The 15,092-nt window shown below is 31.8% G+C and overlaps 1 protein-coding gene across 2 annotated transcripts in view; it reads left to right on the forward strand.

Moving 5' to 3' along the window:
• Nucleotides 1–15,092, forward strand: part of NECTIN3 (nectin cell adhesion molecule 3) — a 193,132-nt gene that overhangs the window by 38,849 nt on the left and 139,191 nt on the right. For both annotated transcript variants that reach the window (XM_051985259.1, XM_051985258.1), the window contains exons 3-5: nucleotides 4,768–5,064; nucleotides 9,815–9,932; nucleotides 11,920–12,071. In XM_051985259.1, coding sequence (XP_051841219.1) covers nucleotides 4,768–5,064; nucleotides 9,815–9,932; nucleotides 11,920–12,071 — 567 coding nt within the window. The remainder of the gene's footprint in view (nucleotides 1–4,767; nucleotides 5,065–9,814; nucleotides 9,933–11,919; nucleotides 12,072–15,092) is intronic.

Below are 15,092 nucleotides of genomic sequence, written 5' to 3' on the forward strand. Positions count from 1 at the left end.
ATTTGTGATAACTATTTATCTTATACTTTTTTTTCCACCATTGCCATCATTTCTGATAAAGGGAAACATTTTCAAATCTTAAAAATTAGGAAAACTGGGCTATAGTATAGATTGACCAGAGGACACAAAGTAATACAAGTATATTCACTACAATGAAATTTCTGAAGGTGTCATAACAATAAATATATAATGCATTAAAATACTAATCATTTCTTTGGTATATGGGCATTCATATTCTCACATAGCTGCAGAATACTTTAACTGCATTTAATAGAGCAAAAAAGCATTTATTAGAGCAGAGTAGATTGGATATCTCAGCTAGTTTTCTTTGAACTGATGGCCTTTATAAGAGATTTTTTTTCTATATTATGAACAATTATAGATATATCCTCCCCTGCTTTATACTGTTATACTGTGAGTGTAATTTAAATAAATTAGGAACTTGTGGATATTTTAGCTAACTTTTTCAATATAGATCTTTAGGTTTCAGATGTATTTTTTTTAAATGAATGTCTTGGTGCTGAATAGAGCTCATAAATATAAAGAAGTTCTGAAGGAACTTAGTATGGTTAATATAAAAAATAGGTGAAAAGTTAAACAGTGCAAGAAACATTATATGTGTATGTGGTGTGTGTAATATGTATATGTTTTACATGTGTTATGAAAAAAGCTATGAGTTCAGAAAAATATTAGAACTATTCGGTATGATATTTTTAATAGATGAACAAACTGAGGCTGTAAATAAGTAGTCCCTAATCTCAAGAAGTCTTGAGAATATTGATGTTTTCATCTCATTTTTGTTTCACATACTTCCCTGTATCAGATTGAAGGCTCTGAGAAAGAACAATAATTAAGCAGACGCATCTATTATAATTATCTTGACCAGATGCACAATATTCTCTCTATTTCTCTTCCTCCTCCTTGGGGACTACAGTTTTTTCATACAGAGATCTACAGTTTATTCATATAGATCTTTACATGATTCTCATAATTGTTAGTTTTTATTTTACAATAATTTTTCATGGCATTCTTATGTGGGAGGATTTTTTGAAGCAATTTCCCAATCAATGTACACACAAAAAATGCTGACATTAATATGGTAATAAATCTGTTTTCATGGGAGACTATTGCAAGAGTGATGAGCCTTCAACTTGAAAACAATGAAAATAAAAAGGAAGAAACAGAAACAGGATCCTAGAGGAACATTATCTTCAAAATCATTACCAGTGGTCTAGTTATTGTGAGCATGATTTAAAAATGAAACAAAATTCAAATTAATGAAAAACAAGTGTGTAGTCTAAATAAACTGGTAGAAATTATTTTGACCACTATATAAGATATAGAAAAAAGGCATGTTCCAAGAAAAGATGGCATATAATTGAACATTTTGATTTTTGTAACTTCAGGTGCTCTCTCAACTAATCACTAATTGTAAATTTGGCTGGATGTAGTTTTTGGATAATATTTAACTAAAGGACTTACATAAAAAGTAGCTTTTTTTCTTTGTGCTACTGTAATTAAATCTTAAAAATGATTCCTATTCAGATAAGAGGTTTTAAAGAATTTTCTCAAAAGAAAAGATTAGTGAAGACAAAACTTTTCCTTTCACTCTTCTGCTTCACGAAAAGCACTTGCCAGCTGAAGGGAGATAGAGGTTAGGGATAAAAATGGTGAGTTGGATGAAAAGGTGCTTTTCTTTTTGTGAAAGGAACAGAGGAATTCTGGTTGTCAGGTTTTTTAAAAATTAGTAAAGATTTCATGGAGGTGGCAGGATATAAAACAAAATTTTCAGTTTAGAGGAAGTTATCCTGGTTGAATAGGAATGAGGGGACAGGAAAGGGGGGAAGAGAGAGAGAGAATTGTAACTTAATGTCATCTAAAGGAAAAGGGAACGAAAAAGTGAGATCAAGTATATGTTAAAATTGACTGTAGAATGTTTACTTGATTCACCGTCTTTAAAATAGTGATATATTCTTAGTAAGTAGTTCCTTTCTTTAAAAATAAAATTAAGAATGCTCAAGATATGAAAATAATAATTTTTATTTACATTTTCTCCTACTCCATTATTTTTCTAACAGTTATAATTAGAATTAATAAATTGTTATGTAATTATTCTAGATGTTCTGTAATGCAAGCTATATGCATGTGAGTATTATGCTCTTAAGAAATTACAACATAAAACAAATTTTTATTTGTTAATGCATGATGAGCACACAAATAAAAATGGTTCTCTCATGAGATGGTATGAAAAGCATTGTCTATACAAAAATTATAGTCACCTTGGTAAATGGTAATTAAAGTGCCTGTGAAATATTGCAGTAGTGCAGTAGAGAGATTAGATTTGGTGTTAGAAGAAAGGGTTTTAAATCCTGCATATGGTACTACCTGTAGGACCTGGGATATCATTTTACTGCAAAGAGTCTCAGCATTCTTATTTATGAAGTGAGGAATTTGGAGTAAATGACCTCTAAGGTCGTCCTTCCTTTGGAAAATCTATGATCTTACAATTCTGTATTCAAAGCACTGGATTAAAAAAAACAAACCAGAAATGGGGGATAGTCTGTTAGCTTCTAGAAACTTTGATTCTGCTTAGGTTTTTATTTCAGTAGTTTTTCAAAAAGGATTCTGTTTTATCTGCTTAGAAAAGACTATATATACTGTGGGAATTTAGACTTAATAGGATTGCTATATAGATCAGCCTTTGCCTTGTCATTCACAAAGCAGCCTTCCTGCTTTATCTAGTCTTAGTACTGTTTCTCAGCAGGTTAGGTGCAGTGAATTTCTTCTCTCAACAGATGGCATCTATCTGTGCTTCCACAACTAGTTCTTCACAGGCCTTCTACTACTACTGTAGAGGCAGCTAGTGGGCATAGGCTCTGCTTTAAGTTCTTTTCACCTGCAAACTCTAACTCCAAGTCTAGTCTAGTGCCTTCTGACAATTATTCAAGACAACCTCTCCCTACATCCCTACTCAGTAAATAGGATGATAGGCTTCATTACTGCTTAGTAATAATGAGGACTCTGGGAAATCTCCTTGGAATAAACTTGAGGATGAGCAGCTATATGTTGGATCCCTCTCTGCTTGTTATTACAGTCTTGAAAATTGAAAGTAATTTGGAAGAAATTGTTAACCATAATACATTATTTATTTATTTTTTTGCTGAGGCAATTGGAGTTAAGTAACTTGCCCAGGGTCATATAGCTAGGATGTAGTAAATGTCTGAGACCAGATTTGAACGCAGGTCCTCCTGACTTCAGGGCTAGTGCTCTATGTACTCTCTGTGCCCCTATACATAGTTTTTTTACACTTGGAATACTTTTTATATTTAGGAGTAATTGTGTAAAAAAGAGGGAGGGAAGTTAAGTTGATCTACCAAATAGAAAATAAAATAAATTTTAAGTTAAAAAATTCAAAGGAGTGATATAAATTTTAGACTGGTAATGTCTTCAAACTGTCATTAAGGTGCCTGTTTCTTAATTCGCCAATGGGTATGTTTAGACTCAGATTTTGGGAGATTAGTATAAAATACACACTTTTCTGAAGAGTCTAAGACCCTCTGGAAGTGAGGATGGTTTCACATATGTCTCAGTGAACATCATAACACATCTTAGAAAAAATGTGGAAAGTAAATAATATTTTCCTTTTTAAATTGACAGGTACTGTTTTTGTAATTTGATTCTTATTTAATTTATTTAATTAATGAGTTGACATATTACTATCTAAGTATGTCTCCTTTAAAGGAAAACTATTATATAGAAATGCCTATTTGTTAAATTACAAAAATGATATCTTTTTTAGTATTTCATACCTTATTTATCACATAATTTATAAAAGATACTTAATGTTATTGTAGCCAGCATAGCTTTCATCTGGGGTATTTAAGTGAAATAATATTTGGGAGTTTAAAAGGCTTGCCTTCTATACTTAGAAGTAGAAATTAATTTAAGGGATTAGAAAATACTTATTATATTTGTTATGGCTTTAAAGAATTGTATAGTCACTATGTATTTTAAAAATAAAATCACTTTGATTTTAAAAGATTACTACATTCCTAAGTATGATTTCCATTGCATGTTAAAACCAATTTTTCCCTATATGAATATAGCGTCAGTTTAATAATGACACTGTCATAAAATTTTACTTTACCATCATAGCACAGTGAGAAATTGATCTTAGGTTTTTAAAGGCTATACCAATGGAATTTGAGCACAGCAGAACATACTCCTCTGATCTGGAAAGACTTCAGTTGTAATCCTGCTAATGGACTACATAGGTTACCCAAGAACCAACCTGACTATAGGATAACAAACTTTTTGGATAAAGTACCCTTTGAAAAGATCTCCTATACGCAGTTATATAGAGAAATTGTGATGTTTGTTGATCTTGAAGCTAGTGAAGTTACACACTTTTGATAAACTGAAATATTTATAGTGATTATAGTGATTTCGAAATTCATAAAATTTCATTTGTAGTCAGCTTTCAGGAAATGAATACCTAAATTAAAATGTACCTATTTTTTAGAGTCAGCAAATCCTGGTGTGAATGCATTTGAAACCAGGACTTATGGCAGGATTTATTTCCAATCTCCTTTAAGTGATAAAATGGAAATTCATCTACAAAGCTGACAGTTGGCACTGCCTTAAAATCTACCAGCCCAAGAATGATATTAGGTGAATCATAAACCACACATATTAGGACTGCTTGGTTTTGTTTGAAAAAACATTTATCTTCAAACTTAACACTTTTTTTTTTCTAAATTTAAACAGTTGAACCCACCGTGAGCTTAAAAAAAGGACCATACCCTTTAATTGATGGTGGAAATGAAACAGTAGCAGCCATTTGTACAGCAGCCACCGGAAAACCAGTTGCACAGATTTCTTGGGAAGGTGATCTTGGTGAAATGGAATCCACTGTAACTTCTTTTCCAAATGAGACTGTGACAATCGTAAGCCAATATAAACTTATACCAACCAAATTTGCCCGAGGAAGACGTATTACTTGTGTTGTGAAGCATCCTGCATTAGAAAAGGAAATTCGATATTCTTTTATGCTGGATATACAGTGTAAGTAATATGTATATTTTATAAACCATCACTCACTTTACATTCAGACATTTCTTGAACATCATCTAGAACATTTAAAAAGTTTTCTATATATATGCTACATATAATTAAAACATTTTGCTGACTTAAAATTTTTTCTAGGATTTGTTTTATCCTTTGACATTTTTTACATAAACCCTTCCATGAACTTTTATTTTTTACTCACTAAACATTGAATTTAAAAGAGGGCTCAGATAGATTACATTTTGAAAATTTTCATATTGATAATAAACAAGTATCATTTTGTCTTTTATTAGTTCATCCGTTAGTAATTATTTCAGTGCATACTTTGTGCTTATTACTGTATATAAGCTTATTTAAATTTTCATAAATTTTACTAAAAATTGAGGCTGCCTTTTCTTTGAACACTTAATATTTTACACCCTGACTTTATAATCTTACAATAGGTTTATGTGATGAAAAACAATTTCATAATTACATCTGTATAGAGCTAATGGACCTGAGTTGTGGTCCAAAATTAAATCACCTTTTTATGAAATTCTTTTAGCCGAGTATTGTAAAGAGACTTCACTGTAAACAAATCTATCACTTTATACTTAGAATTTAGTTATAAATTCTAATTTCTTTCATATCCTACTGTAAATTATGTATCATCAGAAAATTGTTTTTTATTGTTTTGAAGGTGGTTATTCTGGTGATATTAATTAAAAGAAATGAAAAGTTAGCTATGGGAATTGTTATACTTGTGACCTATATGATAAGACTTGTGAATATCAGAATGAAGGATAAGTTTTAAAATAAGAGTATCTATACCCTCCACCTATATTCAGTGACAAATAAAAATCTAGGTAGGTAGTGAATTAAAATATGGTTTATATGTGTGTGTGCGTCTACATACACACATATTGGAATTTTTGGTATACTCTGTCCTTGCCTTCTTGCTCTGTTTGAACTTGTCTTATGTTTCGGTTTGGATTCCAAAATAAAAATGACAAAATCGTTATATGGAAAGAAACTATAGAGTATAGGATTTGGTAGGTGAATTTTTTTCCTCTTGTTGATTTTCTTCTTCATTCTCGAGGACTAAACTTTGAAACCCCTGTGTCTTTTCAGGTCTGCCGTTTCTTCCTCTACAAAATGAGATGGAAGGACTAAATAATCTCTCAGTTTTGGTCAAACTCTGAAATTCTAACTTTAGTTATTTGTTTAGATTTTCAAAGTATTAAGAAAAAAATAAATTATTGAAGAAATGAAAAAGATTTCCTTTTCCTATTTTTTTATTTGGTTTTCATGAAAATATATTTGGGGGTGATCTCTCTGGCTCTTAAGTTAATTTATCAGAAATAATCCTTTTAGTCTGGTGATAATAAGAATGAGATTGTTGTGTACCCACTGACAAGTGAAGGTGAAACTTTTGAACGCATTAAAATTAAGTTCAGGGGTAAATACACATACTTCCTCTTTCTTGGGACCATGGATAAGTCACTAGCTCCTGAGTCTCAAAAGTGCTTTTTCTGTTTTGCTAAAATTAACCCAAATTACATTTATAAAAATAAATTGGAAAACATTGTTTCATATGTATCATAATTTTCTTGTTTGAAGCTTCGATCTGAGAAGCCCTCAGAATGGTGAAAAGAGTTATAGGACTCCGTCAAGGGACCTAAATTCAGATATTGATTCTGCTGTTTTGTGTATTTGTGCCTTTGACCCAAGTCCCTTAATCTGCTTGAGTTTCATTTAAGGGATTGTACCTTTAAATATGTGAGTCTGTGATATTTTGATCCTGCTTAATTTTTTAAATTTTCAACTGACTTTTCTGGAATGATATTAGTTAAATAAAAAATTTTAAATTTTTATTGTCCAAACCATCTTTTCTTCTGACCTCTCATATGACATTGAAATATCTATGATCAGATTCAACCCTATTTTCACTTCCCTCAGATCCTGATATCCAATTCAAATTTGTACCCAGACATCCAACTTGATTGTTTGATAATCTTCTTTTCTCCCTCTATTGTTCATTTTGTGATCTCATCAGCTTCCATGGATTTCATTATCAATCTGTTGATGATTCCAAAATCTACTATATACTAGTCTCTCCACTGACCTCCAGTCTCAAATCTCCACTTGCCTTTCAAATATTTCTAGGGTAGATGTTCTATAAACATCTTAAACTCATTAAGTCCAGAGTAAAACTCATTAACGTCTCCCTCCTGCTTTCCCTATGACTGTGGTGGTCACCACTATGCTTCCAGTCCTTCAGGCTCACAAACCAGGAGTTTTCTTTGACTTCTCACCATTTCTTTCCACCTCCTCCCTCCAATTAATCTTTTGCCTGGGCTTCATTTCACCTTGGTGGCATCTCTATACACCACCACCATAGTGTAGTCCCTTTTCATCTCATGTCTGAAATATTGCCTAGTCTGCCTGCCTCAAGTGTCTCCTGATCCATTCTATCCTACATTCAACCTGCTAAAGTGCTTTGGGGCCAATTAATTCCTTCCCCCCCACCCCCAAAAACCTTGTGTAACAACAAAACCAACTATTGGCTCCCTAATTCAGAATCCTACTTGGTGTTCAAAGCCCTTGAAAATCATTCCTTTCTTAGCCTTACTCTTTCCCTCATGATTGAGGCACTCTATCTTAAAGCTCTGGAAATTGTTTTTGGCTGTCTCCTATGCCTAGAATGTTTTCTTTCCTCAATTTTGCTTCCTGACTTCCTTTAGGTCCCAATTAAAATCCTAGCTTCTATAGAAACCTTTCCCAATCCTCAATTCTACTTCCCCATAACTTTAGTTACTTTCTATTTCTCTTGTATATAGTTTCTTTATATATATTTAGATAGATATAGTTATATTTTTCTGCTCATTAGATTCCTTTTTAGATTTTAAGCTTGATGGGAGGCGCTGACTTTTGACTGTTTGTATTTCCAACTCTTAGCTCAGTACCTGACACTTAGTACTTAGTAAATGTTTATTGACTGCCTAGTAAGAGTGGCCATTGATAAATGAAATCAATTTGTAACTGCTTCAGAGATCCATTTTCCTCATTTATTGCTAAATGTGAGCATTATATGCAGGTATGACACCCATTTTATGACCTTTTTTTCCTTTAACTCCACCTAATTTCAATTCTGAAAAGATACACGGAGAACACATAATTGAATCTTATTTTTTGTCTGCATAGCCCTCAAAATTTCTTAACTTTTTATTAAACTCATATATTACAGGACCCATTCTTAGATACTTTTTTAGTATCTTTTTATCCACCTACAATTTTCTCTTCTGTAAGCATAAATAGAAACTTTTTTGGTAGTATATATAATAAAATACTCATATTTTCTTTCTCACATTCAGTCCTAAAATTAGGAATATTCCATGTTACCTCTTTATAATAATTAAATTCGCAATTGTAGATTATGTTGTCTTGGAATTGAGGTGGTGCTATTGTTTGATTTTTTTTTTTTTTCCCCTTCCTCCCTCCTCCCCTGAATAGTAATTTTTTGTTTGTTTGTTTGTTGTGTTGTGTGTTGTTTTTTAAATAAACAAAAATCTTGGGGAAGGTATCTCCCTTCATATAGAATGTAGGTATTTAATATATAATACTATTTTAAGGAAAAGATTTTAATGATACAGGAGTGCTTACTAAAAATTAAGTGTTACAAAAATTAAGTATTGTACTTCTCTAACTTAATTTTTCATTCAGCATCTTTTATTTCTTACATCTTTAAAATGAGATATCATCATGATCATCATTATAATTATCATCATTATTTTTAACCAGCTTTGAATTGAACAATGTGCTTTTATTCTTTCTGTTTTTGCAGGGTGGGTGAACAATTTTATCATATTACATTTCCATTTAATATGTAACACTATAACTTTCTTTGTGAGGCAAACAGTGAATCTTTGATAATATCTACCCCCCCCCCCCCCAAAGACAATTGCTCTTCATAGGCCTTTTCTTTTTTAGCAATTCCCATGATTCCATAAACCCATAGTATCTTGAATCTGGTCTTCCTCCCATAGATATTGTTTAGTTTCATCTCCTTTCTCTTCCACACAGAAGGAAGGAGAGAGGGAGGGGCAGGGCAGGGGGAAAGGAGAGAGGAAAAAAAAAAAACAGTTCTTCACAAAAAGATTTTGCAATAGGCTGTTGAAAACTGGTTTCTTTTGTATTTTAGTTATATCTTTTAAAAAGTCTTATGTGTGATTTATATGTGCCTCCAAAGAGTCTCACCACATAATGCTGAATAGTGAAGAAGATACAGGTTCAAATCTACCTCTGATAACTTGCTAAGTAGTATTACTCTAAACCAGTTTTTTTATGCTCTTGATCTTTAGCTTTCTTAACTGTAAAATGCACAAAATAATACCATCGGTTTTTCACAAGATTTCTGTGAGAATCAAGTCATTCAATAGTTGAATTATGTTGTAAATTTTAAAGCACTAAGTAAATGTCATATAATATTACTAGTACTACTACCATCACCATCTGTTGTATTTTGAATTCTTAAATCTTCCTTTTGTTTTCCTCTTGGTAAGAGTTTGGTTCTTGAATTTTTTTTCAGATTGACTTATTTCAGTGTTATTCATAAAATTAGAATGTTAGTTGTACTTAAGTCTGAAATAAATAAGACAAAATAAAATCGTTCATAACTGATATGCGTTATCTGTATATTTGCATTGTATAACTTATTTCAGATTATATATTATGCTCTTCATTGGTCATGTATATTTATATTTTATAGATGCCCCTGAAGTTTCAGTCACAGGGTATGACGGAAATTGGTTTGTTGGAAGAATGAATGTTAATCTCAAATGTAATGCAGATGCAAATCCACCACCTTCACAGTCTAAATGGAGCAGGTAACAAGAATATTTTAAACTTTAAAGGAGAAAAATTTCTTTAAAATATATTTTGAAAAGCATAGATGGCAGTACCTTATGTCCTTTTCATTTTCCATTTTTTTGTAATTGGTATCTCTAAAACTTCAGTTATTATAGGTGAGACTATTAGAACTGGATCATTGATTCTTGGAATGGATAGAGAACACATGGTCTGATTAAAAAAGGTAAAGAAGTGATCCCAGGGCAGGCTGCTAGAGGAGACCATGGCGGGTGACAAGAAATGTCCTTTTTCTGAGACTAGGGGGAAAATAAATTAGGATGGATGGTGTTGAACGATGGTTATTAGAGAAAAAAATTGCTCCTGATGAGTAGACTTTATTTTTTCACCAGTAAGCTATTAGTCTGGTATGTGAGAGAGAAGAGAGTAGAGGAGATAGCTTAAGGAGATTTTGCAGCATGTAATAGGATTTTAGATTTAGAGCTGAGAGGTGCCTTAAAGGGCTCTAGCTAGTAGTGCTATCTAGAAAGTGCCATCTTGTTCTCCTTGTTTTACCAACGATGAACTGAGATTCAAAGAGATTAAGTGGTGTCTGAGCTCAGACCATAGAACCAGGATTTGGGCTGAGGCTTCTGAATCTAACATCATTTCCCTTGTATTCTGCTGATGCTGAGAGGGGTTAGTCTATGACAGAGTCATTCAGAAAATTGTTCTTAGGTATACATCTTAGTTGTGTTCTTTCCTTGCTAAAAAAGCTTGGGTGACTCCTGATATCAATAAAGAAAAATAGGAACACTTGAGAGCACATTTCAGACCAATCACATCTGCTTATGAGGTTCTTCTCTAGTTTTACTTTATTCTCCTGGGCTGTTATGCCTTCTTTGTCCTAGCTTTCATGTATTCCTACCTTCCCTTTGTTCTCTACTTCTCAGGGTTCTAACCAGGTTGCTTCCTCATTGAAGCCTTCCCTGATTAATCCACAAAATGTTTTTCTTCTCTTCCCCTTCAGATTACCTTGAATTTTTTCTAAGTACTTATTTTAGTTCTCTAGGGACCATGTAAACTACTCAAAAGCTGGAGCTTTTCTGTTTTGGCTTTTTTATTTTCTAGTCCTAGCTTAGTGCTTTCCGCATTCTAGAAGGTTCTTAGTTGAGTTAATTTCTTTGAATGCACATATAACCAAGATACATTCTAATTTTATTGATATCTTAAATATATAGTCACCTAAACAATTCAACTATTAAAACATCTACTAAGTGCAAAGTGAAGAAGAAAAGTTGAAACATTATTTAAAGTTCCTCAGAACACTTTTTTCCCCACTCTGGGTTTCTGATATTTTAACTTAACTTCTAAATAGACTTACATTTCAAGAGGAAAAAAAATGTTAATGATCCTTGTTAAATAAATTATTATTACTACTGAATTGTAAAACTGCTATTTGTTTAGGATGATTTTCCTTTATAGTTGAAATTAATAAACATTTATTAAGTGCCTGTCACATGCCCTTAAGGGGCTTGCATTCTAATTGGGGAGAGAAAATGCAAAAAAAAAAAATATATATATATATATATATATAGAGCAAATAAATGATTAACAGAAGTAAGAAACTGGAATTAAGATAAATTGGGGAAATATTTATACTGTAATAAAAATATTTAAGTAACAAAATTTCCTTTGTTAATATTACTTTAAAATGTGTTTTGGATCTGAAATGTGATTTCACTGGTTTAGGGGACCTCTGGAAAAATTAAAAAACAAACAAACTACATACTTCTTTTACAAACAGTAGTCTTAGATATTTTGTTGCATAACCAGAGAAAAAAAGTGACTTGTCTAGAGGTTATACCACCAGCATGTCTGCATGCATCAGGGTGGAGACTCGAACTCAAGCCATCTTTCTATACAATACACCTTGTGCTGTTTTTCAAATAACAATGTTTTGAATCTTAAATAAATGGGTATTAGTGCATCCTAGGAATGTCTTTCATATCTTTGAACATCTTTCAGATTGGATGGACAGTGGCCTGACGGTTTAGAGACTTCAGAGAATACTCTGTATTTTATCAATCCACTAACTTACAATTACTCCGGGGTTTATATCTGTAAAGTTACAAATTCCCTTGGCCAACGAAGTGCCCAAAAAATCATCTACATATTAGGTGAGTTACCATTTCCCTACATTTAACTCTTTTAAATTATTTTATCAAATGTCCTAATGGTATTATTTAGGGTTAAATAAAGATCCTTTTTGGATTTTTATTTTTGGCATTATTATTGAGGTTCTTTGGTTAAAGAATTTTGAGAAAACAAATGTATTTATTAAAATATTCTTATTTAAAATAAGTGGTTTGTTCCTCTACTAACTAAACAGTTTTCTTGCCCCTATATTTGTTTGGAATTTTCAGTCCTATTGATCAAGACTGATAACATACTGATTAGGAAGAAAAGTTCTACATTTGCCTTATTTAGTAAACAAATGACCTACTTTTTGATATCTTGTTTGTTTTGAATGGAAATAGTGACTATTATACAGATCAAGACCCTTCCAAATGGTTCAAATTAAGAATAGTTTTTGGTAAAATTATAATATTTTTCTGTTCTCAGTTTCCAAATTAATTTTTGTCATAAAAATTCCAGTTAAATATTCTGGCTATGTTTTGTTATGAGAGAATTTGGAATATATGGTTGGTTATAGCTTTTAAAATTTATGCTAAGGTGTACGACTTTGAGACCCTTCATATAATTACAAATAACTTCTAAAAAGTTGTTTTGTGGTGGTATCTATAAAGTAGTATCAGTCACTGGCTAAATATTTTGACCAAAGGCATTGATATAAGGAACAAGTTATAATTTTATGTGATACAATGTGGTTGTTTTGTACTGGTAAGGTAGATTTTTAGATGTGGTATTATTTTTATTTTGTTTCCAGACTATATTTTTTAATTCATCATTTTTATAATTTAATATTTCTCAATTTTTAAAATTATTTTGTCACATTGACATTATCTATATTGTCTTATCTTTTTGAAATTGTATTTATATCTGTCAGTATAATTATCAAAAGCGTCATATCATGACTCAATATCAGCTTTATGTAAACATATAATTTTATATAATTTTGGAGCTATACCTTGAAATTTTCTATTGTATTTGGACTTTCTAGAGCTTATATTCAATTGTTAGTCTGCAAGAATTCTGCATTATGTCTGTACCACTCTGTATCAGTGTAGAATGATTTTACTAATATTCCCATATACATACAACAGAATTCATTTCACATGGAGCTATCCCAGTAAGAATAACTAAAGATTAAATTTGATTATTTTGATATTTTATGGTCTTAGTCTTCATTTGAAATTGAGTATTTGTTATTAAGAAGTTCAAGTAGAAATCCACAGCAACACTTCTCTTGGACTTCACTTTTTTTTTTTTTTTTTTTTTTTCCCAAAATGTATTAAGTAGGCTAGAGAACTAGCCTTGGAGTCAGAAAAATACAGTAATACACTAAGAGCATAAGTTAAAAAGGAGATTTGTGTTTGTATCTCCATCAATAGTGGGAGTTTATATATCTGGAAAGCTATGGACTAATGAAAACACAGGTCTAAATCTACACATTAAGAAAAAAATGTTATTTGTCATAATTTGGATGAAATAGAATGTAATTCCCATCTCATTGAAAAAAAAACTACAAGGAAGTATATAAGATGCTTCATCTTAATAGATTGTATTGTATTAAATACCACTTGTAGTGCTCCATTTTATAGAAATTTTCATTTGTAACAGGACATGATCTAAATTTTTTTCCAGTATATAAAATGAAAAATCTAATTTTTAAAATTTTTTTCCCCTAAGATTTTCCTTCAGAACCAGAGACCTAATTGCTTGCCTGCCTTTATCCTTTGTACAGTGAACATTTCCCTAGAAGGCCAATTGAAAAAAATAGAGGACATTGTATATCTTGCATGAATTATCTAGTCATCTGAAGCAATTTCAGAGATTTGCCAGTTTCAGAAATCTTCCAGTAGTCTAAAGTCCATTTATTTCATATTTTTGAGCAGTTATACAGTCATCCCAACAGAGAGCTGGATTAAAAGTTTTACAAGTTCTCTTATGATTCTACCATTCCCTCCATTGTATATTTGATCCTGGAGGCAAGAGAGAGCTACTGGAGTAGGGGTGATGTAGTCAGACTTAATATTTTACAGAAGATCATTTCGCTCCTGGAGTGGAGGATGGACCAGAAAAGGGAGAAACTTGAAGCAGGGAGACCTACCAGCAGGCTGTTGCAAAAGCTTCCTTGTGAGATGAGGGTTTTTGTTAAATAAGACATTTTCCTTTTTGGAGAGTTGTGGGAGTGAGTTGGAGAACCAAATACAAAATTTATCTTTGTTGATTTTAAGGAACCTTCATTATCAAAATTTCTTTCACTAACGCAAATCAGCAATTCTGTAGTATTTTATGGTTTAAGAGAGTTTCTTGGAAGCACTGGGGTTGTAATTGATTGACACTACTGGTATCTTGTCAGAGTCAGGACTTGAATCCAGCTTTTCCTGATTCCAAAGCCAGGATTCTATCCTGTATACATTTCTGTATTTCCTTTTAATCTGAGGTTTTCATCATTAAAAGCATACTGTCTAGAAAAAGGGAAGAAATTGTTCTACTATTCTGGAATAACCATGTGGGATGGGATCTTGACACATTGGGTTTTGTCTAGAGGAGCTTTACCAAGATGATGAAAGATCTAAAAACTGCCATGTGAAGATCATTTGGAGGAATTGAGGATTGTGCATGTACTGGAAGAATGTTTTAACAGAAAGAAAAGTAGACTTCTGTTGTATATGACTTCCAAATGTGGGATAGAACAGCAGATAAAAATTATAAGCACGTTTCTCTCTTCCCATCTTGCTCCCTCCCTTCCCCAAATATAGTGAAGAACTTTTCATGAAATAGACATTCCAAAATGAGAGTCTGATGGTATAGTTAATTAGCTCTTCAATAATAGATATTTTCAGATTGTTGATAAGTATTGTTTAGGGATATTTCTATTAAAGACTTTATTCCTAGAATTTTGTGGGAAGTGGTTTTATGTGTCTTCTACATTTTCATCTAACTCTTATAGAGTTTTAGATTCTCTTTAGTTTCCCAGTAAATATTTCTGTTTTGTCTTCTGTCTTTCCAAA

This window comes from Antechinus flavipes, chromosome 3 (genome assembly GCF_016432865.1).
Source record: "Antechinus flavipes isolate AdamAnt ecotype Samford, QLD, Australia chromosome 3, AdamAnt_v2, whole genome shotgun sequence".
Classification (NCBI taxonomy): Eukaryota; Metazoa; Chordata; class Mammalia; order Dasyuromorphia; family Dasyuridae; genus Antechinus; species Antechinus flavipes.